Below are 27393 nucleotides of genomic sequence, written 5' to 3'. Positions count from 1 at the left end.
ATTGTGAGAGGGATGTCCGACTGCCCATTTAGGCCCAATCCCACCAAGATCAGGCCTAAACGGGCAGTCAGACATCCCTCGAGGGGTCCCAGATTGGAGAGGGTGCAGGCTGGGCTGAGGGACAAACACCTCCTGTGCACGAATTCTGGGCACCAGGCCTATAGTATAATATTAACTACTTAACTATGTTTTTCATATTTTTGTTTATAGATTATTAAGTGCTTTATAGGAATGATGTCTTTTAAGTTTGATAACAAAATTTTATCAGATGGGCAAGAGCAGTTATTTCCACATTATTGTAAAGGATTTTCAGTGACAATTATATATTTTAATGGGAAGAGATTCTGCAACTGGTCTGTGTATCAACGGGGAATGGAAATAATACTATTTGCAGTCTTTCGCCCCTCCATCATGAATGAGTAGTTTTCTTCAGTTGCATCCATTTCCTCTTCTCTTACTCTTTCCTCAGTTCTGGGCAATTTCTTTTATATCTCCTGTTTCTCCGTGGGATGCATGCAATAATGGCCTACATGGAGTTCACACTCTATAAATGTTGTTAACTGACAGACACATTTATCTGCAAAGGAAGAGATTCTGTGCTTGTGTAAAGGGAGGACATTATAGTAGTCATTGTTGTAGAAAATTAGTCATAAAAACAAATGTGTTGGAATCTGACATTTGTCTTATAATTCAATAATGTTTTGAAATAGATAAACTGTAAAAATAGATAGATTAACAAATATATGTTATATTTAGTGAGAATGTAAATTTTACATAAACATATTAATTTTTATTACTTTATTATTTTTATTTTATTATTTAAATTTTTATTATTGAAAGTATTACATAAGTTCCCCTTTTTCCCTATTGACCTCTTCTAGCCATTCCCCTCCCCCATCCCAAACATATTAATTTTTAAAAGGCATTATTTAAAAGTATATGAGGTAGCAGTTGTATAAAAGTTACTGTGGTCAAAAGAACCTCTGGAATATAGTCCATAATACTCAGATCTTATTTTCACGGACTCTGAATAAATTTCCATTATATTTCATCTGTTACATTGAATCACAAATGAACTTGTAATGACCCTCACTTAATATGCAATTAAAATTGATGATTATTTATTAGCAACTTTATTTTAAGTTTTTATTCCAAATATTCTTCTAATTCAAGATCTCTGAAAACAAAGGTTTGCATTCTTTTACTCTGAGTTCATGGCTAATGATGAATATTCTTGATGAGGAATACTTCACTTTAAGTGGCAGTTCTGAAGTACTTGCATGGAAGGTGGTGCACAATTAAAATTATTCTAACAGTCTGTTATGCACTGTATACAAGTAATAAAATTAATGGATGCACTTCAAGTAATGATCCATTTCCTCTGAGTGCAATATATTTATTCATAGTCTATTTCAGGGGTTGTTTAGAATATGAGATGTGAATGGATTATGATCCATTATCCCTGAGATTTTAATGTGCTGCTACAAAATGGTTTCCATAAGTATTGTTCATAATGCCTGGTGAGTTAGTGTTTGTATTCCTAAGTAGCTAACAAAAAAATTAGAAAAACAGATGCTCAAATAACTGATACTTAAAACTTTGCAGATATTTACACTTACAAATTGTCATAAAGCTTTAAATTTTCAGTTGAGTTGAACATAATTCTGTGAAATACACATAAAACAATTATATATAATAGTCAAATAATTAATCTGTAAGCATTTGAAACACTTAGTACCCTTATTTATTCTACAAAAGTTTTAAGGGACTTAAACTGAAGTAATGGCATTTTTAATTTTAGTTTAAGACATACTTATTAAGTAATGTGACATGTGAGAGTGCTTTAGTCCTCTCCTCCAAGTTTTTTAAAGCAAACTTGAAACAGAAGAGACTGTGTATGTATGTTTGTGTTTGGCTTTTAGCATCTGTGGATATTGCTCCCCAAATGTTTTTATTTATATGAAGTAAGCTATTGATTTGGTGTTGGATGAATTGATAAGTACCGTGTATTTTTTCTGTACCTACTCTAAGCTGAGAACTCTATCAGATACTGCCAAGCAAGACATTTTCCTTAGAAGGGTTTTTATTTTAGGAAAATTTATACTCGAGTTGCACAGGAAGCGGATTAACACATGAATTAACACAAATCCTTCATAATAAGATGTCTGATTCTATGAGGTCCACATCATCTGTGCCAGTGCCACTTAGAAATTTCTGTTTCTGATTTGTGGCAAAGCTGTCCTTTATAATTTAGTTTCAAATTATTATAGATGTGTGACCAAATATCCCAAGATTCCCTAGTAATCTTATGAATTTATCACTTATTAGTAAATTCCTTTTAAATTTTATACATAACATTTTATATCACACTAAAGGCCTGGTGCATGGCATTTGTGCACTGGGCGGGGTCCCGCAGCCTGGGGGGGGGGGTCCCTCAGCCTAGCCTGCACCCTCTCACAGTCTGGGATCCATTGGGGGATGTCCCCTGGGGGGGTAGGCCTAACCCAGCAGTCAAACATCCCCCAAGGTTCCTTAACACTGCTGCTACAGAGGCAGGAGAGGTTTCTGCCACTGCTGCTGCACTCACCAGCCATGAGCCAGGCTTCTGGCTGAGCAGCGCTCCCCCTGTAGGAGCACACTGCATTGATCGTCTACCCCCTACTGGTCAGGGCGTGTCATAGCGACTGGTCGCTCCACTGTTTGGTTGATTTGCATATTAGGGTTTTATTACTATACTAGAGGCCCGGTGCACAAAATTCATGCACAGGGGTCCCTCAGCCCAGCCTGCACCCTATCCAATCTGGGACCCCTCAGGGGATGTCTGACTGCCAGTTTAGGCCCGATTCCGGCAGTCATACATCCCTCTCACAATCTGGGACCACTGGCTCCTAACTGCTCACCTGCCTGCCTGCCTGATCACCCCTAACTGCTCTCCCTGCCGGCCTGATCTCACCCCCAACTGCCCTCCCCTGCCAGCCTGATCGCCCCTAACTGCCTCTGCCTGCCTCATCATTCCTAACTGCCCTCCCTTGCCAGCCTGATTTCACCCCCAACTGCCCTCTCCTGCAGGCCTGATCTCGCTCCCAACTGCCCTCCCCTGCCAGCCTGATCGTCCCTAATGTCCTCTGCTTCAGCCCCCACCACCATGGCTTTGTCTGGAAGGAAGTCGGACATCCAGAAGATGGCCAGTGGACCCGGCCTACTTAGCATATTACTCTTTTAGTAGTATACATAGATTATAAAGGATAGGATTGCTTAAATGGGGCCGGGGGGATAGAAAGCCTTTTTCATCAGGAGGAGATGTTCTTGGCAGACAAAAATACATAATCCCTATATCTGGACTGATAGCCAGCCATATGCACTATACTGCCAAACTGGTCAGTAAAAAGCGGAACCACTTTCTTACACCTTACACCAAACAGCTGTTGCCCTTAAAACCCCTCCTTAGCCCCCACCTTAGGTTCTGCCTTTGCAATTCACCCAGATTAGGTTCTGTTTGGTCAGTTTCTATGCCAGTCAGTGTAAAAAGCTCTGCCTCCTAGGCAGCCATTGGTTCCTCGCAGTTCACCCAGATTTGGTTCTGATTGGTCGATTTCTATGCCAGTCAGCATCTCTGGGCCTATCAGCAAGCCTGATCAGAGAGACGGGGCTGATTAGCAGCCCCATCAGAGGCCCAAGAGAAAGAGAGGCACAGCTGCTGGCCAGTCCTGGAGCAAAAGAGAGAGGCAAGTGCTGATCAACAGCTGCCACGAAGGTTATGGTTTAGACCCTGCTTCTCTCTCCAGGCCTCTCTGCAGGCCTGATCCGCAGCCCCCTGGGCAATCAGTGCTGGGTTGCTGACTTCTTGTCGGTCTAACCTTCAGTCATTTTGGATGTTACAGACCCTGGGTTTTTTATATTAGGATTGACTAATATTTACTGATTGCCTGGTTTATGTCAGACTTTGTGTGAATACTTCACATGTATTCATTTCATGCATGAGAAAACTGAGACCCAATGAGATTAAATAACTGAACCCAGTTCACCCATCTGGTAAGGAAGGTAACATTTGAATTCAGATCTACCTAATAAGAGAGCCCTTATTGTGAATTTCTATACCCTTCTACCTGCATTCACCATTTGTCTTAATATGGAGGTCCTTCTTTTACCTATTATTGTATTTTAACAGCCTTTAGGCAATTATAAAAATCAAGCTAATAAGTAGAGAGTATTGTATATTTCATAGTGGATTTGTACAAATTCACTTTTCTCATTTTAATTCCTCTTACAGTGATGCTTAGCATCTGGACATTTTTTGGGGGGCTCAACATATTTCGCTGGTCATTTCGGGTAATAATCAACAAAGACTCATTACATTTTATTCCTGGATTTTAATAGATACACCAGAAGCTATTAGTACTTCATTATAGTTTCTTTTTTTCAGTTTGTCAATTCATTATAGTTTGATTTATATTTTGCTGATGAAATTAACATGTATATTATTCATGCTGAAAATTAACTAATGATTGTATTTTTCCAAATGCTAGCAGGTCTTTGTATGGTTGATCTCTGTCTGGTACAGTGAGATATTTCTCTCTGCATTCCCTTATCATTTCACATATGCTGAAAACACTTCTTCTAAACATGTGATCATTTAGATTTGTGGCATATTTTTGATTCATTATCTAACATAATTTAAAATTTCTCCCTTGTGTATTTTTAAATTATTTTATTTTATTTTCCAGCCATAATGTTAGCTCTTTATTGTATTTTTTTTTCTCAAAATGGGTGCTTATGTGACTGGAGTTTTGGATTATTTTATACTTGGTAGTAAACATCTCTTTAGAACTACAGATACTTTGTGGAATTCCCCCAAACATACCATTTTTGGTCACTGCTAAAAACCAAATAATCACAAACAATATATCATACAGCATATCCAGATTTGCTTTAAAACCAAATTTTTCTTTAACTGCTAGGAGGGTATTAGAAGAATATTTAGCTTCTATAAATCATGGGCTGCCTCTTATAGCTGAACATATGGAGACATGCATATAATATGTTTTTACACTTTATTTTAAAAAAATCATTTTACTTTTAAAATGTATCAGCTGAAGAAGGAGGAAAAGACCATTGCCAATAATATTTGCAAAGTTTTTTTCTCTCCAGGGTCATCTTTGGTAGTTTCAAACTTTGAAATTAGTGAAGTTAAGAGTTGTGTTTCAAATGAATTGAGAGGTGTGGTTTGGCAGCATAACAATTACAATAAAGTGAAAATTAGAGTATTAGAGCATAGGAAAGTAATAGAGGATATAATAATATAGTTGTTGAATTTAATTCCATATTTTTTAGTCTTTAGAAAGAGTGAAGCTCCCGTACAAATTAGCAAAACCACAGGCCTTGTTTGCTAGAGATGGTCTTCAGACTTCTTAATAACTTACTTGCCTATCAACTAACTTATATTTACTCCATGAAGGAAATACCTATCCCTAAAGTTGATTCTCCTAGACAACTTGCTCTTCACTAAATTGCTTTACCCCTTAGGTATTTTAATCTACAGGAAAAATATTATAGGGAGTTTATGATCCCTTTTGAGATGCCTACATAGGTTTAATATTTATGATTATATAATGAAATTTATTAAAGACATTACTATTAAACACATATATGTGTGTTTGTGTGCAAGAACATCTAAATTTTGTGAACTGACACATAGCATTGCATAATATTGCTTTCATAGTATGTGTAGGATAATATATAATTGGATTGGCATTAACCATATATTACCTTATAAGAAATGTAAATAAGATGATATATGTTAAAATACAGTATATTTCCTAACACATAGTAGGGTCTCAAAAGGCTAAGTGTGATGATGTGTTTATGTTTTCATAATTTTGCCCTTGATAATTTTTTTTTCGCTTTGGTATTGCTATAGATGATTTTCAAACTTTCAGATCAACTTCCACATATGTAAATAATATGAAAACTTTTTGTCATATTAAAAATATTATTTTTCTTTTGCTTATTTTACTTCTTTGTACCCATATAGACAATCTACTTATTTTTGGCTTTCTGTAGCAGAAGCAAAATTACTGCTTTTTGTGTGCTTATTTAAATTTATTGGTTTGAGAGAAAAAGAAACATTGATTTGTTGTTCCTCATATTTCTGTGTTCATAGGTTGACTCTGGTATGTGCCCTGACTGGGGATTGAACCTGCAACATTGATGTATCAGGATTTGCTCTAACCAATTCAGCTACCCAGCTAGGACAAAATTACTGATTTTTAATACTCACCTTTTCCCTTAAAAAAGCCAAATAACATATCAACTAATTTCCAAACTTATTTTAAAATTAAAATGAAAGTTAGTTTTTGAAGGAACATTTTAATAATATACATGATATTTAATATTTATTTGGAAACATCCAAAGGTTTACTTGTCCACAATCAATCTTCCACTCCCCATGAGAACTTTGGCCATATTTGTTTTTATTTAAATATAGTCTACTTCTCTACATCTTATGCATCCTTATTTATTATTTTATTGCATTCATGTTTTTATAAGATACAAATCTAATAATCTGCATTCAATCAGAAATCATCTTAGTAATTTCACTTATCAATCAGTAAATAAGTGATTTGTTTGAAGTCATTCATATGATGAATACTTTATAAACTTGAGACACATTGGTCTTCAGATAATGTCTTTCAATCTGTGGCTTCAGTGGGTAACTTATAAAAATCTTTATTTCTAGAGGGTGTCAATGCTGACAGCATCAAACAAGCCTCAGAACAACTGAACAGCCGGTGGAATGAGTTCTGCCAATTGTTAAGTGAGAGACTTAACTGGCTGGATTATCAGAACAACATCATCACTTTCTATAATCAGCTGCAACAATTGGAACACATGACAACTACTGCTGACAACTGGTTGAAAACCCAACCTTCCACCATCTCAGAGCCCAAAGTAATTAAAAGCCAGTTAAAAATCTGTAAGGTAAGATTCTTTCCTCCTATTTAGAGCACAAGAAATAGGAATTTCTTATCAATTTCCAGAAGAATAGAAATTCATTTAATAATAAAATTTCCCTATTAAGGATTTAAACATAGTAAAGATAAAAGTGCAAGCAAAAAATCATTTTAATGCATATATTCACTTTTATTTTCTGATTTTTATCTATTTTTTTTCAATGGCAGATGTGCCAGTTGGATACTACACTTATTGGGGGGATTGCTTTGTAAATTATATAAAGAAAACCAGTTTGAATAAGTGATGCATGGTTGCCTGAATCTTATAAAAATTGTCTTTAGAGTGATTGCACATGACTCATAGATTCTGTCAGTTTTTAAAATGGCCAGGCAGTTTTAGAGTATTGAACCACATATATCCAATGATACATGCCCTATAATTTGGAGGTTTTCTTATGACAGAGCATGTACTCAGCAAAATTCGGTCATGTGCCAAAAAAGTGGCAGAGGTCCACTGCTGGTGAGAGCTCCCTTCTTGCCTTGCAGACAGCTGCCTTTTTTGCCATGTTTTCATGTGGACTTTCCTCAGTGGCTGTGCATGGAGGGAGAGAGATAAGTATTTTTCTCTTGTTCTTTAAGGCCACTAATCCTATCAGATAAGGACACCACACTTATGACTTCATTTAAATGTCCCTCTAAAAGCACTGTTACCAAATATAATCACATGTGGGTTAGAGCATCAACTTATAAATTTGGGAGGCTATAACTCAGTCCATGGCATTCTGACCCTTCCCCCCTACTCATGTCCCTCCCACCTGCTAGGAGCCCCAAAGGTCCAAACGTCAGAATTTATTCCAGCATCACCTCTGACATCTAAGGTCCAAAGTCTCATTTAAATGTCATTTAAATCAGATGTGGGTGAGACTCAAGGTATGATTCACCCTGAGACAAAATTATTTTCCTGTGAACCGGTGAAACCAGAAAACTTATGTGCTTCCATAATGCTATGGTGAGGCAGGCAGAGGATAGACATTACCATTCCAAGCGGAGGAAAAATAGGGAAGAGGGAATGGTTGGCAGGTCCTAAGCAAGTCTAAAAACTAGCAAGGCAGATTCCATTGAATTTGGAGGCTCAAGAATAATCCTCTTTGGCTTGATACCTTGCCTTCCAGTCTTGCTGGGGCCATGGTTCTACCTTCAGGACCCACTGGGGCAGCAATCACTTAAGTTTTGGGAAAATTGGAGTGAGCATTCAGTGATCCTGTTTTCATAGTGTTTACCTACAGTATGGGAAAGAGACATTACATAAGTGAATAAATAAATGGATGTAAAAATTACCACTGGGCCAAATCTCTCTCTATATATATAAAGCCCTAAGTGACTGAACGACCCAACGACTGGTCACTATGACACGCACTGACCACCAGGGGCAGACACTCAATGCAGGAGCTGCCCCCTAGTAGTCAGTGTGCTCCCACAGCCAACCTCCCGTGGCCGGGGGGAGAGACTGGGCAAGAAAGCCCCAATGGCCAGCCTGGTTGAGGGACCCCACCAGTGCACGAATTATTGCACTGGACCTCTAGTGCCTTAAATAAAGGTACAAAGTTCTGAGAGAATGTCTAACTTGGAAAACCTTACCCCGATAGAGCCACCAAGGGCAGCTTCCTTGAGGCCAGTACATTTAAGTAAAGGCTTTAAGGATGAGTCAAAATTAAGTAAGAATAGATGGGCAAGAGGCTTCAAGCAGAAGGAACATGGTGGGTGGGAGTAATAAGGACCAAGGAACTGAAAGAAGATCTATAGCATTCTGACACTGTAAATGCTGGGCATGGAGGGGCAGGGGCATGAGATAAAAGGTGGAGGCAAAAAAGACAGAGGAGAGAGAGCAAGGACTTGTAGGGCATGTTAGGACTTTGTTCTTTATCTGAGGAGCAAATGGGGATCACTAGAGATTGTATATCTTACATATTTTCTGGAGGTTAGGGAAGTCATCCTAAGTGAAATCATTTCTTTTTCTAAATTCAGCCACAAAGTTTCGAATGATACAAGTCTATTCCTCTTCATCACCCCTTACTCATCCACTCTGCCCCATTGATTTCTATTAATTTGATGAATCACCTTAGGTAAGATATTTAGCAGGATAAGCTCAATGTCATTCACACAACAGTTAAAATTATACTGCTTGGCTGTGATTAATGATAGATAAATAAATTGTTCCATCCTGTTTATCAATGTGTTCTGTTATTTGGGGATTTTTTTAAAGGTTAGAGTGTAGATTTAGCTCAAAATCTAATACTTGCCAGAACTGGTTATTAATATGTTAGCGGTTAGTGAGCCCTTTGGGAACTGGAAGAAATCCATGGATCTTTTCCTGAGGGGGGAAATATTCCTCAGATAAACATATAATTTTAAAGGATAAACAGATTCTAGGCTGATGCCTTACTCTGGAGGACCAAGCACACTAAGGTCCTTTTCTGGAAAAATGAGTAATTTGTTAACATCTTTTGAATGTTAACTACTTAAGGTCAAAATGATCTCTCCTATGATTTACTCTCGGAACTTTAAGGCCTTAACTGAACATTTACCCAAATGTTTAATTCATTTCAAAGTCCTCTTTGTTTTGCAGAACACACTTTACTGTACTGTAGGCTCCTTCTATAGCCCCCTAAATAGTAAGAATGACAGTCCTCCATCTGGCCAAATGTAAATAAGTTTCTTAAATGATTCACAGCAGATGTCGGTGCTGCCATGTTCAAGTGCATGTCTGTAATTCTATACCACCCTTTACTTCCTGCCATATTCTTCCTCCATGGATATGCACCAACCTTCTAGGTTTTAACTGAGAGGTTTTATGTTTGAAAGGGAGAGATAGGCTTCCCATTTATCTAAATGTCTCTCATCTTCAGCTACCAAAAGAATTTCATTGTCAGAGATCATCCTACCTGAATCCAGACATCCTATATAATAAAAGCCTCATATGCTAATTATCCAGTTGTCGGGTCGTCTGTTCAACCAATCAAAGCTTAATATGCTAATGATATGCTAAGGCCACTCAACTGCTCACTATGACATGCACTGACCACCAGGGAGAAGACAGTTGACTTGTCGACCATTTGCTATGGCATGCACTGACCACCAGGGGGCACACACGCTGACTGATAGGTTAGCTTGCTGCTAGGATCCGGCCGATTGGGACTAAGTGAGATGGGCTGGACATGCCCTGCAGCCCTCCTGTGGTCCCTCCCTGGCTGGCCAGCCTCCCACGTCCCTCCCCAGCACTGATCATGCACCGATGGAGTCCATTAGCCTGGCCTGCATCCTCTTGTAATCCAGTACCCCTTGGGGGATGTTAGAGAGCCGGTTTCAGCCTGAAACCGCAGGCCATCCCAAGGGACCCCACTGGTGCATGAATTCGTGTACCGGGCCTCTAGTACTGTTATAAACACATACCAACATTCCTCTGAAAGTTATTTTTATACTAGAGGCCCAGTGCAGAAATTCGTGCACAGGTAGGGTTCCTAGGCTTGGCCTGTGATCAGAGCCGATCAGGGCCTTCTGGCTGCCAGCCTGGGCCTTCCTTCCCAGGTTGCTGGCTGCCAGCTGGGCCTTCCTTTGTTCTGCGCCCCTGGTGGTCAGTTCACATCATAGCGAACGATTGAACTCCTGGTCTCCCAGTCAAACTCCTGAGGGGACACTTTGCATATTAGCCCTTTATACATATAGATCTTCTGAAACTGGACCAGTGACATTGCCTATTAGCTAGTTTTGCTGCTATGAAACAATCTGTTTGACAAATGTGTCTTATTCATACCTAACATAAAAGTTACTCTCTCCAAAACACTACTAATGCATCCATAAGTAACAACTTTTCTTTTTTTTTTACTTTTCATTTTGATATCCAGGAAGCTCAGTGTTATATTTAGTTCATAATTACTGTAATACTTTCAATTTTCCCCTCCAACTAATTGGTTTCTGATCCAGTTTTTAATTTTTAATTATCCTGTCTTTTACAATTTAAATGGTAAAAAATCCTGAACTGCTTTTTACTAAAGGTAGCATAGGAATTAATTATAAGTAAACAACCATGATAATAATACTTTTAAGAAGAATTTTAAATTTTTTTGAGTTTAATTTATATATGTATCATGCATATGAATTACTACTCCACTAGAAACAAAAGAGTGTGAGAACATTTATATCAACAACAGCACTCTTCAAAGGAAATATAATGCAAGTCATAAATTTGAGCCATATATGTAATTTCAAATGTTCTAGAAATGACATTCAAAAAGGAAAAAGAAACAGGTGAGTTTCAATAATGTATTTTACTTAACCTGGTGTATAACATATATTATCATTTCATGATTTAATAATGTTTAAAACGGCTTATGAGACTTCGTATTTGTATATTTTTATTCCAAGTCTTCAAAATGATGTTTTACAATGACAGCACATCTCCATGTGGACTGCACACAGTTCAGGCACTCAGTAGCCACATGTGACTAGTGACTACTGTATGGGACAGCACAGCAGATTATCCAGATGATTTTATCATTCATATCAGGGTACTCTTGAAAGTGAAAGGGCTGGTATTAATAACTATGCCATGACTACAAGAGAAAAGCAGTCACCCTAAATAAAACAATCATAACTGCCTGTTTATTCAGGAGAAGTAATGAGACCAATTCGGAAGATAGATAGGTAATTATAGACTTGAATATGTATGTATGTATGTTAATATTGCATCAATTTGTAAAAGATGCAATATTGATATATAAGCATATCTTTGTAATTTAATACAGTGTATGCATGTAAATATATGTAGATATGTATAAGTTATCATCTACACAAATGAATTTAAAGAAACAATAAATATTGTTCATGAAAAGAACTTAGAATTTGAAGCAAAGATATACAATTTTGAGATAAGAGGAACATGCATGTTTAATTTATGGAAAGAGTATAAGGTCATTCATAGTACTTTTCACCTGTACACATTCATGCCCATTAAGTGATGAATTACTAGTCACTTTGCAATTTAACGGTAGTTATATATGATAATATCTATTGAACGAAGAGCCCAGGTATTATTAAATTGAGGACCTGTGCTAGAGGCTTGCCTAAGCCATCATGGATGTTTCTTATCAATTTTTTTTGATAAGGGTATTAAGCTAAGCTTGCATAAGTGCCTTTTAAAACCTTCCTTTGCAAAAATGTGATGCTCACACAGGAAAATGTTATTTATTTTAATACTGTAAATTATGGTATAGGATGAAGTCAACCGGCTGTCAGCTCTTCAGCCTCAAATTGAACGATTAAAAATTCAAAGCATAGCCCTGAAAGAAAAAGGACAAGGGCCAATGTTCCTGGATGCAGACTTTGTGGCCTTTACAAATCATTTTAACCAAGTTTTTGCTGATGTGCAGGCCAGAGAAAAAGAGCTACAGAAAAGTAAGTAAAAATACTTAACATGACTAACTGGATATTTTACAAATTAGTTGTTAATCCAGAAAATAAATGAACTAACATGAAAGAATCATTTTGATCAAAGGAACCACCTTCCCTACAACCTGTAGTAACAAGTAATGAAATACTGTTGTTGGAAAATATGTTATGTTTTGATTTCTCTCCCCAACCCCCATAATAATTTCATGACTGTGAGGAATAAATAAAGCATCTACACTAATAAAAGAGAAACATGCAAATTAACCATCACTCCACTATGCCCACAAGCCATGCCCACCAGCCAATCAGGAACAAGTATGCAAATTAACCCAAACAAGATGACCACTGGCCATGGAGCTGGAGCAAGCAGGAGGCTTGGGTTGCCCCGGCAATGGAGGAAGGCAAGCTTCCCACCCGCCCTGGCCGGCCCTGGCCTCTGCTCAAGGCTACAAAGTTTCAATTATAGAAGATAAATAAATCCTAGATACTTGCTTCCAGCCGGCCCTGGCCTCTGCTCAAGGAGGTGCTGAAAAAAAAAAAAAAAAAAGAAAAAGAAAAAAAAGAGAGGCTGGGACCTTGGGTTGCTGGGGGGTGATCAAGCCAGGATGGGAAAGCAGGGGCCATTGGGGGTAAGCAGAATAGCAGGGGGGCCAGTTGCGGGTGAGCCGGCCATCAGTGGGGGTCAGTTGGAAGTGATCAGGGCAGTGGGAGAGGGGAGTTTGGAGTGAGAAGGCCAACAGGGGGGCAGTTGGGGGTGAGCAGGCCAGTGGGGATGGAAGTTGGGGGTGAGCAGGCCAGCAGGCAGAGTGGTTAGGGGCAATCAGGTAGGCAGGCAGGCAAGTGAGCAGCTGGAGCCAGCAGTCCAGGATTGTGAGAGGGATGTCCGACTGCAGGTTTAGGCCCGATCCCTGTAAACCGGCAGTTTGATATCCTTGGAGGAGTCCCAGATTGGAGAGGGTGCAGGCCAGGCTGAGGAACACCCCCCATGCACAAATTTAGTGCACCTGGCCACTAGTTTGTTTTATAAAGGCATAACTTCTCCTTTACAGGTTTCAACATTTGCCATCAAACGTTTATTTTAACATGGAAGGAAATAAAAAATTATTTGAAGCCCTGTCAATGGGTTGTCATTAAATCCATTTTGCTTTATATATAGGACTAGAGGCCTGATACACAAAATTTGTGCAAGAGTAGGCCTTCGCAGCCCCAGCTGCCTCAGCTACCTTGGCCAAGCTTCATCTGGAAGTTCATCCAGATTTTCTTTCCTCTGGCCATTCAGTTTATTTGCATAATACACTTTTATTATTATAGACTAGAGGCCCAGTGCACAAAATTCATGCACTCGGAGGGGTGGTTCCCTCTGCCCGGACTGCACTGTCTTGCAGTCCGGGAACCCTCAGGGGATGTCCAACTGATGGCTTAGCGCTGATGTGCTAGCCAGCAATGAGCCTGGCTTCTGGTTGTGTGGTGCTTCCCATGTGGGAGCACACTGACCACCAGGGGACAGCTCCTGCATTGAGCATCTGCACCCTGGTGGTCAGTGGGTATCATAGCTACTGGTCGTTCTGCTGTTCCGTCGATTTGCATATTAGCCTTTTATTATATAGGATAATGTCTTATTATGGGCAAGGCCTCTAATTCAATTTTTTTTAGGTAGTTAAAGGGAGGGGCAGAATTTTCACTTGAGCCTGAAGCTAAAACTGCCCTTAGCTCAAAAATCTGCATACCACTGAGACACATCCTGGTGAGGCTCATTCTGAACCCCCACACTGTTCTCTATTATGTGTATAAGTATTGGGAACCATCTTATCTCTTTAGTGAAAGGAACCTTTTGTTATGTTACAATGACTAACTTTATCTCATGAGTTGTGTTTTGGCTTCAAGCCTGTATCCAATATTCATGCAGCAACTTCAGCTCTTTTGTTCAATATTTATCTGGCATATCTTTTATTTTATTTTCTCTAAATCTTTCTAGATTTTTATGTATTAGATGGGAATAGTCCATGGACACAGACAATAGTCTGGTGAAGGCCTGGAAGGGGCAGGTGCAGGGTGGAGGAGATCAATGGGAAAAAAAACAAAACAAAACAAAACATAGGGACATCTGTAATACTTTCAACAATAAAGATACATTTTAAATAAAGGAAATATCTTAGTTGAAAAGGGTTTTATGTGAAATAATATAAATAATTGCTCTACACTGTACTTTATATTCTCAACTCCTCTCAAAGAGATATTAATTGACCCTATGTTCACTTAATATTAATTGATCCTATGTTCACTGACTGCAGGACTGACTTCTGCCGCACTAACCCAGCACTGACTGCCACAGGGGCTGCAATCAGACCCTGCTTTTCTCTCCTGGCCTCTATCCGGGCCTGACCGCAGCCCCCTCGGCAGTCAGTGCTCGGTCACTGTGGCTGACTGCAGGAGTAACTTATGGTGTTTGGTTGAGCCTTTGGTCATTTTGGACTTTATGGATCCTGGCTCTTTATATATGTATAGATATTTACCTGAGCATCTGATTAGTACTTTTGTTGAATCATATGAAGATTATTATAGATGTAGCATACATGTGGCAACTGAAAATCAGCAAAGGACAAATCATTCTTTGGGCTGCATTTTAGTATTGGTTTACTTTAAGTATACAATATCTTTTTCTCATTTAATGATCCTAATATATAAAAACCCTGGGTCAAAACGACCAGTAACAACCAGAGGCTGACCAACTGTAAGTCAGTGCTGGCCCCACCCCAAAGGAAGCAGTAAGGGGCAATCAGGCAGGCAGGCAGGCAGAGGGGTTAGGGGTGATCAAGTAGGCATACCAGCTGTTAGGGGAGATCAGGTAGGCAGACAGCCTCTCACAGGGCTGGCCCCACCCCCAAGCAAGCGGTTAGGGGAAATCAGGCAGGCTGGCAGAGGGGATAGAGGTGATAAGGTAGGCAGACCAGCAATTAGGGGTGATCAGGTAGGCAGACGAGCAGTTAGGAGTGATCAGGTAAGAAGGCAAGTAGTTAGGGGTGATCAGGTAGGCAGATGGCCCCTTGCAGGGCTGGCCCCACCCCCCCAGCAAAGAAAGAGGGAGGCCCAGGCCAGCCAAGGCATTGCACCACAGACTGTCACCTGCAGAGGGAGGCCATTGATGGCAGGGGAGGGGGGGGCAGCGCTGCACAGATGGCAAGCAGTGGCGGTGGCGAGGGTGGTGCCAGCTGCCTGCAGCTCGGGGAAGGAAATCCCCAATAGGCCCTGATCTCAGGCCAGGCCTAGGGATCCTACCCGAAGGGTCCCAGATTGTGAGAGGGTGCAGGCCGGGCTGAGCCCCCTCCCCCCAAGAGTGCACAGATTTTCGTTCACCAGGCCTCTATTAAGATATAACAAGGTAATAGGTGTGCAAATGCCTACCATTTTACTAGCAAATTTTCCAGGATATCTCTCATTAATTTGCTCTTGTGATATTAATACATAGTGTCTGGTCCAAAATATCCATACCCATCAGCTTACTTTTTAAGGCAAAAATTCCTATGACAGACTGGTTTATAAACACTTTTAAGCATTAGTGAGTTTTTGGTACCCATACCCATACATACATATGTATATATGCACAGATAAAGGATTATAGAATAAAATTGGATTTTAAGGTATTACAATAAAAATATTTTAAAAATGTCTTCCACAAATTTGTTATGACAAGCACAAGAACATATTTGTTTTCTACAAAAACTTTAATTAGGTAGAAAACACTTTTTAAAATTGCCTTTCTTTGTAAATAACCAAAGAATTTACCACATAACATTTCTACCATCAGTATAGTGCTATATATGAAGCTTTCCCCATTTTCCTAGATTTTTATTTTTGTTTTTGATGAGATCATGGAAAGAACAGAATGAAATGAAAGATAAATGTAAATTTTTTCTTTTATTTCAAAGTCGTTTTTGCTGAGGGTTTTATTTTTCTGATAGAGAAACAGGTAATACAACTTGACAATAGTGTCAGCTCCCTCTAGTGGATTTCAGTATACTTGTTGCTGAGCCTCTATACTAGTAAAAGCAATTGGGGAAAATTGTGAGTGTCCTAAATTTTCAAACATTGACCTATTTAGTAATAATCAATTTTTCTTTTCATAAATCCATAAACCTCCCTTAAATGGTTATACTGTAACTGGTAAGAAAAAGAGGCTTATTCACTGAAAATATTTTAATTTACATGTACCTATTAATTATATTAAGGTTCAAATTTTTTTCTGTTTATTTTAAAGACTAGGGGCCCAGTGCACAAATTCGTGTACCTTGAAATGAACAATGGGCTGCGAGGCTGTGGTGGGCACAGGGGTGGATCTCAACCCATCCTCCATGTCCCAGCCCAGCCCAGCCCCTACCACCACAGCCGCTGGTCCCCTGCCTGCCAGCAGCCCCATTCCCACTGACAGTGCTGGCCCTGTTCACACCCATTGATGGCATGGAACAATTGGGTGCAAACAGGGCTGGTGCTTTTAGCGGGAGTGAGTGGTGGCTGCTGCCCTGATCGCCCCTCAGGACCAGGGGGAGGTGGAGAAGCCCTCAGGGGAGATCGGGGCTGGCAGCCGTCGCTTGCACCTGCTGACGGGGCCAAGCTATTGGGACTGGGTACGAGCAGGGCTGGCAGCAGGTGTGAGCGGTGGCTCCGGCACCAGCAATGGGTATGAGCGGGGCCAGTGCTGGCAGTGAGTGCAAGTGCCAGGCAGGACCGCAGCATGCAGGACAAAATAATTTTCAGTAACCACCAGAGGCTCACCCTGATGACAGCAACCAGTGCCCCACTTTGGTCTGGCACTCCTGCTCACCTGCTCCACCATCCCACCATTGCTGATGCCCACCAAGTTCCACATGTGCCCCTGGTGGTCAGCGCACATCATAGCGACCAGTTGTTCAGTTGTTCCACTGTTCAGTCTATTTGCATATTAACTTTTTATTGTATAGGATGTTCAGAATATTGATGTTTGATAACTGAGATTTGACTGATGCTACAACAGAAATATATAGCAATATATACACTTTATCCACACAGCAATTAATATATCCATCCATATTATGTTTTTTCTCTTTTTAAAAAAACCTTTATTGTTGAGAGTATTACAGATGACCCCTTTTTCCCTCCCACTACCCTCCTTCACTGGGTTCCCACTATGCCCAAGGCCTTCACCACCCTATTGTTTGAGTCCATAGGTAATGCATATATGTATACTAGTAGCCCTGCACATGAATCCCTGCGCCAGTAGCTTGCCAGTAGCTTGCTGTCGCCCTCGAGTAGCTCTCCACCCACTGCTCCACCCTCCTGTAACTCCCCCTGCCCCCCTCCCCCAACCCCCCTTATAGCTTGCTGCCATGCCCCTTCCTGTAGCTCTCTGCCACCTGCTTGTATCCAGTAGCTAGCTGCTGCTCTCCTGTAGCTCTCCGCCCGCTGCCCCACCCTCCTGTAGCTTCCTCCACTCCCCACCCCCCCCCCTATAGCTTGCTGCTCTGCCACCTCCTGTAGCTCTCCACCACCCGCTAGTAGCTCACTGCTCCATCCTCCTGCTGATCCGTGATCCGGTCGTTACATTGTCAGTAGTTACACTTCACGGCGTAACGACCATTTGCATATTACATCTTTATTATATAGGATAAGTCCTTTAGTTAATCTCTTCCCTTCCTTCGCTTTGACATTTGTCAGTATGCTAAATGTTTCCATTCCTCTGGTGTTACTTTATTTGTCAGTTTATTTTGTACATTAGATTCCTTGTTCATTTATTTTGATTTTTAGATTCAATTGTTGGTAGATATGTATTGTCATTTTATTGTTCATATTTTGGATATTTTATTTATTCTTCTTACTAGCTGCTTTTCTCTTGCTGCTTTTAAGATTCTCTCTTCATCTTTAACATTTGGCATTTTCATTATGATGTGCCTTGGGGTGGGCCCTTTGGGATCCTCTTGTTTGGGACTCTATGTGTTTCCTGGACTTGTAAGTCTACTTCTTTCACAAGGTAGGAAAAAATTTCTGTCTGATGCCAGACCATCCCGTTCCTCCCCATATGTCCCTGAGTCCCCCTAAGCTATTGCCCCAGCACTGGAGCTCAAAGGGATTGAGTCTGAGTAAGTTCATGCACCAGCCTTTAAGAGGAACTGCCTGGGTCTCCAACAGCCTCCCTGTCACTTAGCCACAGTCCCTGCTGGTTTTTACAGCCCATTACAAGGACTTCTCTTCCTGGCACTGGAAGACGGGACTGAGCTGTCTGTTGTGAGGCTGGGCCCCTTGTTCCTCGCTGGAGTTCTCCACAGCCAAGCTATCCCTCCTTATTAAAAAAAAAACAAAAAACTCCACATGTTGGTGTCAGACCAGCCCATACCATGCCTCTACCCCTCCTACCAGTCTTGGTGTGCTTTCTCCTTTACTTCTCTAGTTGTAGGACTTTCATCCAGTGAAATTTCAGGTGATTCTGAATGACGGTTGTTCTGTATTTTAGTTGTAATTTTAATGTGGTTGTGGGAGGCAGTGAGTATAGGTTTTTACCTACACTGCCATCTTTGTTCTGCATTTCCTCTTTTTATCTTCCATACATATTGTTATTTATAAAAACTCTCAAATTTTTTCTCCATTTATCTCTAAATAAAAATATCCTCTCTTATTTACCAAAACATTGTTAATAATTTTACTCACTCTTATAAAACTTGTCTTATATAATTAATAATCAATTAAATATGGATTATATGTAAATTATAAATTATGTAATATATATATATATATATATATATATATATATATTACATTATGTGTTATATATTGTTTAATTTCCTCTTTACTTTTTTTCTTTGCTGCTGTTCTCATAATGAAATAAAACCTTGGGGGAAGAGCCAACTGGAAGAGGTTAATGGAAGAAAAGAAGGAACTATGTAATACTTTCAACAATAAAGATTTAAAAAAATAGGCTTGCAGCTGTAATACAAACAAATAATACCATCTACACTAAAAAAAGAGAAAGATGCAAATTGACTTTATGTCCGCGATTTTCACAGCCAATCAGGAGTGAGTATGCAAATTAACCCGACAAAGATGGAGGTTTAATTTGCATATGCATGCACCAAGTGGCCTGGGTCCTGGGAACATTCTCGGGACCCAGGCCGCTCTGAGCCTGTAGGCCCGTGTGAAGGCCCTGAGCGCCTGGGGTCCCAGAACGCCCCCGGCCAGGAGTGGCCTACAGGCACTGGCACCAAGCTGGCTGGGTCCCGAGACAAGCAGTCAAGGGTGCCAAGCACAAGCAGCTGCTTGCAGCCCGGGTTCACGGCCCCCAGCCTGGTGGACACAGCAACCGCAGGGCAGCTGGGCTTGGGGGCATGCCCCCAGCGGCCAGAGACATGCCCCTAGCCCAATGGACACAACACAGGGGATCATCTGCACATGGGCTACAGAGGAAACACCTTTTCTTTTCTTTTTTTAAAAATATATTTTATTAATTTTTTTTACACAGAGTAAGGGAGAGGGATAGAGAGTTAGAAACATCAATGAGAGAGAAACATCGATCAGCTGCCTCCTGCACACTCCCCACAGGGAATGTGTTCCCAACCAAAGTACATGCCTTTAACAGGAATCAAACCTGGGACCCTTCAGTCTTCAGGCCGATACTCTATCCACTGAGTCAAACCAGTTCGAGCGTAAACACCTTTTCTGACTGCTCATTGGCTAAGCTCCCTGTACGCTGCCACTTGCAGTGTTCTTGGTATCTTGGGTAATAAGAATCCAAGAAGGTGATCTAGGATTTTTCCACCACACACCTGGAGAAAAAAAAATGAAGGTTTGCTGCTGGAGGGGCTAAGAAATGTCATATCCTGCCCTAGTTGGTTTGGCTCAGTGGCTAGAGCCTCGGCCTGCTGACCACAGGGTCCGGGTTCGATTCTGATCAAGGGCATGTACCTAGGTTACAGGCTCCTCCCTGGCCGGGGCCCCCGTCAGGGCTCATGCAGGAGGCAACCAATCCAAGTGTCCTTCTCACACTGATGTTTCTCCCTGTTTCTTCCTCTCTCTCTCTTCAACACTCTCTAAAAATCAATGGAAACATATCCTCAGGTGAGGATAAAAAAAAAAGAAAGAAAGAGAGAAAGAAATGTCATATCCTATGAAAGACACGTCTTGAAAATACCTAAAGAAAGTTGTCATTTTTTCATGGTGAGGGGACTGGAGTCTGTGTTGATGAAAACATCTTGGTGGCTGTGGTGCCTGGCAGTGGCTGCAGCAGCGGGGCGATGGTGCTGGCGCCTTCCCCTGATCAGCCCGGTCGCCTGCCACAAGGGAGGCCAGACTGAGTGGGCCTTAGCCTTCAGTAGGACATCTCCTGAGGGCTCCCAGTCTGTGAGAGGGGGCAGGCTGGGCTGAGGGACCCCCCCCAGTGCACAAATTTCATGCACTGGGCCCCTAGTGATTAATAAATGATAATATAAAAATATACTGTTTCGTGTACTCATAACTATAAACCTACTTTTGTCCACCCTTTATATTCAAATATAAAAATTACAAAAAAGAAGAAGAAGAAAGAAAACCCTTGACTTTTTAAGTATACTTTGAGTGGTTGAAAATGATGCTAGGAATTGGTGGTAGATATCTGGCAAAAATGATATTGAGAAAATAATATTAAAAGATAAAATGCATCCTATGTTCATATTTATTTTTAGTCTACAAATAAAATTTTAATAGATTATCTTTCTTGGTCTTTAGAGGGCAGCCCTTTGAGAATATGTTTTATTATTCCCACGTCACAAGTACATGTACAGCAAACATGTCAAAATCGTAGCCAATGGGCCGCATGCCTCATTTAACATGCTTGATGTACAGGGCTGGGCAAATGTAGGTTTACAGTTGTTCTTATGGAAAATCACACAATAATTAAAAAGTAATAATACTCGGTTTTGTCTCTCACAATTGTAAACCAATTTGTTCCTACCACTGTATATGATAATATATAATGAAGCACAACTGCTTTTATTTAATTTTTTACCTCTTAACATAATCTCATGTATATCAGAAAATACAGCACTTAATTCCTCACATGACTTTTTAAAAATTATTAAATGATTTTTCCTTGTCTCTCCTGCTCTCTCCTTTGCTCTTCTGTCTTTTTCTCTTTTTTTTTTCCTGAGGCCTCCCTCTCTTTTAAGTCAATTGGATAAACAGAGGTGGTTTTTAAACAAAAGTCACATATATTTTTTCCTACTTCTCTACTATAATTTTAGATGTCAATTGACCATACTTTGTCATTTCCATCCTTCATATAGCTGTATGGAAGGGCTTCAAGTTAAACCAGTAATGCATATGAATGACCCTTAAAATCTGCTTTCCCAATAATTCACAACAATGCTTTCAAAACTACAGTTATTTATATTAATTTTAATTTTATAAAATGTATTTCACTAATCATAAAACATTAAGAAGGTATCTATACTTTTTAGGTCATGCTTTAGTAATAGAATAGTAAAAACTGTCATAAGAATATTTTGAGATGAATATCATCTATAATAATAAAAGAGTAATATGCTAATTAGACTGTACATCCTTCCAGATGTCCTTCCTTCTGGACAAAGCCACGGCAGGTGGCAGGTGGGGGGCTGAGGCAGAGGCAGCTGCTGCAATGGAGGGGGCCAAGGCCCTTGCATGAATTTCATGCATTGGGCCTCTAGTATATAAGCAGTATATGGATAAATGTTGAATCCTCAGGCCACTTTTTCATGGACTGAGGATGGGCGAAATGATATCAATAGAACTCTTGTGATCTTTTTAGCTGGTAGGTTATTAAATTGGGTATGTTTATTGTCTTTCTGCTGTCAGTAAAGACAAGAATATCAGTTGGATTATTCATCTTGATTTATACATAAAATGAAGAAAGTGAATTTCTTTAGGTGGAGCAAGACTAGTTTTGCTCCTACATTAGGATCAAAGGGGAGCATCCACAAACATTTCATTGACTGGTAGGTACAGTGACTCATATTGAGTTTACTCTTGAGTGCATTTGGCTTCTGCACCAGACTTGTCGTTCTTTTTAATCTGAAACAGAATTAGAAGATCTTCACTAGTATTCTCAAGTATTTCTGATTTATTTATTACTTTTTAAAGTTTATTTTATTGTTGACAGTATTATAGATGTCAGGATTAAATGTATTATTACCCTATTAAATAGATAAACCATGTGGTTTATAATCACTGTTCAGCTACTACAAGATGAAGCATATTGGATAATGAATACTTTTTATATCTAGAGGGGAAAATAGATGAGTAAAGGTATCCTTTGTTTGAATTGAATATTATAAACAAGTATCATATATTTTATCTGCAGCCCAGATCTACCCTCTGGATATATTTACTTATTTTTGTTTGTTAATCCTCACCCAAGTATATTTTTTCCATTGATTTATAAAGAGAGTGGAAGGGAGGGAGGGGAGAGAGAGATAGAGATAGAGACAACGATGTGAGAGAGAGCTATAGATTTGTTGCCTCATGCTGGTGCCCTTGACCAGGAATCGAACCTGTGACCCTTAGGTCTGAGGGCAGATGCTCTAATCGTTGAGGACCCAGTTAGGGCTATCCTCTGGATTTATATGTCTACTTCCTTAATGTTTCTATTTTGATGTCTCAGGGTATCGCAAATCCATTACATCCCAGTAAACTTGTGGTGGGCAACTCTACAGCCAACAATAATTTCCTCATTGGCCCCTCCAATATCAGAGAAAAGAGTCAACATCTATGGAGATGCATAATCAGGAACCTCAGAATCCTCCTTGATACTCTGTCCCTCACCCACAACCTCTCCCATTTAATCACCAAGCCTATGCATTTTTTAAAAAAATATTTATTGTTGAAAATATTACATATGTTGCCTTTTCCCTCCATTGTCCTCTTCCAGCCTAACCCACAGCTCCTGCCTTCACCCCCATTGTCTGTATCCATGTGCAGTTGAGATGAATATTCCATAGCTTTGGGGTGAAATGTTCTAAAGATGTCAATTAGTTCCATCTGATCTAGTGAGTCCTTTAGGATTGCTGTATTTTTGTCTAGAATATGTATCCAGTGATGTCAATGAGGTATTAAAGTCCCCTACTATGATTGTATTAATGCCAATTTCTCCCTATTTTATTCACTTTCAACTGCCAGAAAAATGTTTTCCATCCCTTCACTTTCAATTTGTGTGAGTCCTTTGTTCTGAGGTGGGTCTATTGTAGACAGCAGATATAAGGGTCATGTTTTCTTATCCATTCAGCCATCCTATGTCTTTTTATTGGAGCATTTAATCCACTTACATTTAAGTTTATTACAGATAGGTACTTGTTTGTTGCCATTTTTATTCTTTATGCCTGTGTTCCTTCTTCTTTCTCTATTTCTTCCTTTTACAACAGACCCTTTAGCGTTTCTTGCATTGCTGGCTTGGTGGTAATAAACTCTCTTAGCCCTTTTTTATCTGTGAAGCTCCTGATTTCTCCTTCAATTTTGAATGATAGCCTTGCTGGATAAAGTATTCTTAGATTCAGTCCATTGCTTTGCATCACTTTGTATACTTCATTCCATTCCCTTCTGGCCTGATGTGTTTCTGTTTAAAAATCATTTGATAGTCTAATGGGTGATCCCTTGTAGGTAACTTTCTGTCTCTTGCAGTCCTTAAGATTCCTTCTTTGTTGTTAATGTTTGCCATTGTAATTACTACGTGTCTTTGTGTGGATCTTTTGGATTCATCTTCTTTGGGCCTCTCTGTGCTTGCGTTACTCCCAAATTAGGGAAGTTTTGTGTCATTATTTCTTCAAATAGGTTTTCTATTACTTTCTCCACTTCTTTTCCTACTGACACCCCTATCATGGGGATGTTGCTTCATTTCATGTTGTCCAAAAGCTCCCTTAAATTCTCCTCTTGCTTTTTTTTTTTTCACAATTGCTGTTCAGATTGGGTGTTTTCCTACCCTACCCTGTCTTCTAACATGCTGATTTGCTCCTCCACTTTTCTAGTCTACTGTTGAAACCTTCCACTGTGTACTTTATTGTAGGTATGTCATTCTTCATTTCTTCGTGACTCTTGCACATGTTGATGAATTTCTCCTCTAGATGGTTGAGCATGTTTATAACAATTACTCTGATTTTTTTTCTGACATATCGCTAGCCTCTATTTCATTTAGTTCTGTTTCTGGTGAGTCCTTCTTTTCTTTCCTTTGGGGATTGTTTCTTTGTCTCCCCATTTTTTGCTGTCTCTTTCTGGCCCTGGGCACACTACTTGGGGTCTGAGAGGTTGAAGCCATTAGCAGTCCAGTAGTCTGGGTGTCATCATCCCAGAGGTTGGATCTGCCTTGAGTCTCACTCCTTTATTGTTTCGGCTCTCAGTTGTACCCCCTTCTCCCACAGATCTGGTCCCTCTTTTGTCTGTTTCAGATGCTTGGTGTCCGCAGGGGTGTGTGCACAGTTCCTCTGGTGTGCAACTTCTTGTGAGGACCCAGAGCCCTCTGGCATGCAATGGCTGTGTGGCCCCAGCACCCATGGCAGGATGTTGCCCTAGGTCCCTCTGGCAGCACACTTGCAGCTCAGTCCTGTGACCCATGTTTAGGCATACCAGGTGACACCAGCAGCACAGTTCCAGGGCCCAGGGTGGGACATGGGCTGGGTGGCTCCAGGTTGCAATGGCAGCATTGTACTGGGGCCCAGGGTGGGGCATGCACTGGGTGGCTCTGGGTTGCAACAGAAGCATGGTCCTGGGGCCCAGGTCATGGATGGGGCATGGGTTCTCCTTATCTTGCACTCACAGCATGGGGTCTTGGAGCACAGGATCCTGGGATGCAGTTTCCAGGCAGGTGGGCAAGGGGGCACTGCTTGGGAGGTCTCTCTGGCGTGCTCTCACTGCAGATGTCTGGGAGCCTGTGGGGAGGTACCACACCAGTCACTGCCAAGGCGCAGTGGTGGTCCCATGTGGGTTATGGATGTCCAGCAGCTCCCTGCACAGAACTGGGATGGTGTCAGAGGCCAATCTGGGTGTTTGTGTGCCTGTGCTCCTAGCCACCACTGCTTCCCTCTACAAGATCAAGCCTATGCATTTTTTCTCCTAAATAGCTCTCACATCCAAACTTCTTTTCATATTCATTGCTGTCGTATTAGTCCAAGCTACTGTGGTTTTTTGCCTGGATCACTAGTTTGTCTCCTCGCATCCATTCTTGACATGGAGCAATCTATTCTCTACATTTCAGACAGAACAATTTTTCTTGAAGCAAACCTAACCATGTCAACTTCTTTATGTGTAAGACATTTAATGATTTCTTTTTTATCTTAAGTTAAAGGTTCCTTAAAGGCCCTTCCTAATATGAGTATTGCCTACCTCCAGTCACAGCCTTGTTCAGGCTTATTTTTTTCTCTATTTCATGTTGACCTTTCATTTCCCAAAGATGACATGGTATTCCCACCTTAAAGCCTGTGTATGTTCTCCTTAAAGTCTTGAAATAACTAATTCTTATTGCTTCATATATTTGCTCAAAAGTTAATCCTTATGAGTTCCCAATCAATAGCTTATGTTCCTATTATGTCTTGTCATAGCATTCTATATTTCCCTTTTATAAAATTAATTCCAATTTGATAAAAACTATATTAAAACATTATCTGGTTCTATGAGTAAAGTGTGAAATCAATGAATTCAGGGATTCTGTTGTTTTTTATTATCATATATCTATCATAGAGGCTGAAATTTAATTAGCAATAAATAATTGAAAATTGTAATTAATATATTAAATATATATGTATATATATTTCTCATATTCATATATATGTGTACACACACATACATACACAGAGATTGAGAGAGCTTGATAGAGGAAAAGAGATAGAGAGAGGTGTATAAGCACAGTTTTCATGCAGTGGTGCTCATTTAACCATAGAAACATGAACTAACATCTGACCTTCCCTTTTAGGATGTAATAAAGATTGTTTATCAATTGCTCTAGTCCAAAATGATAGGATTTAGAACATGTGTTATAATAATATAGATTTCTCAAAACTTTTTGGAGAAAACCAAACATGTACACACATGTGCACATACATACACACATATTCTATTTACAATATGAGTTACAACATATTTTTTTTTACTATTTGTAAAAAAAATAGCCTGACTGACACACTTTAAATTTAGAAAGTAATTGTGCTAGACATAGAAATCATTGCAATTAAAGAAAATCTACCTTGGCAGTCTGGAAACCAATGAAGTGAGAAATGAAAAGAGGGACAAATGGTTTTTCAAAACTCAATTTAAGCTATCCACAGTTTAGACAGTTACATGGGGATTAGAAATATTTTATAGATAGGATGAGAAGAGTGTTAAATTCTCTAGTTAAATTTGTTTTCTTCTTGTTCAGGGTCTAGGTTTCCCCAAACACTGGTTTCTTCCTATCAACATGTCAAATGCATGCTTTCTTTGTGCTCAGGGTTGCACTTTCCAACCTACACTTATTCATTCAATAAATATTGATTCCTTGTATGGCATCGTACTTGTTATTGGGGATAGATCACTATTGGGGATAGAACCACACACTCCTTTCTTTAGCTATGCTTGTAATCTAAGGAAAGGCACAGCCATTAATAATGTAATCAAACTTGTGTTTGTATAATTATAATCTAAGATGAATGCTTGGATGGAAAAGGCTAGCTAGTTTATGTATCTGTCTACCTACCTGCATACCTACTTACCTGCCTATCTGTCTCCCTTCTTCCCTCTCTCTCTTGGTCTATATATAGATGGATGCTAAGTTTTGAGCAATTTATACTATTATAAAACATACTTAAGGGTTATGTAACTTTTATACTTCTAGCATGTTCATACTACCTTATTACTTTAGTGATAAGCTGGCAAATCTGAAAATCTTTATTTCCTCTGTCAATGTTGGTACAATTTAATCTTTCCCCAGGATGCTACTAATGCCAAGATTATCCTCAAGATAATCTAAATGTTTTTCCAAATACATGGTTAGATATTCTATGCA

General features: G+C 39.8%; 1 protein-coding gene across 2 annotated transcripts in view; it reads left to right on the top strand.

The window, feature by feature from the left end:
* Positions 1 to 27393, top strand: part of DMD (dystrophin) — a 1914059-nt gene that overhangs the window by 352831 nt on the left and 1533835 nt on the right. For both annotated transcript variants that reach the window (XM_054720874.1, XM_028129748.2), the window contains exons 15-16: positions 6737 to 6978; positions 12221 to 12401. In XM_054720874.1, coding sequence (XP_054576849.1) covers positions 6737 to 6978; positions 12221 to 12401 — 423 coding nt within the window. The remainder of the gene's footprint in view (positions 1 to 6736; positions 6979 to 12220; positions 12402 to 27393) is intronic.

This window comes from Eptesicus fuscus, chromosome 1, assembly GCF_027574615.1.
Source record: "Eptesicus fuscus isolate TK198812 chromosome 1, DD_ASM_mEF_20220401, whole genome shotgun sequence".
Taxonomy (NCBI): Eukaryota; Metazoa; Chordata; class Mammalia; order Chiroptera; family Vespertilionidae; genus Eptesicus; species Eptesicus fuscus.
Note: the sequence above shows the minus strand (reverse complement) of the source record. Positions and strands in the feature narration are given on the sequence as shown.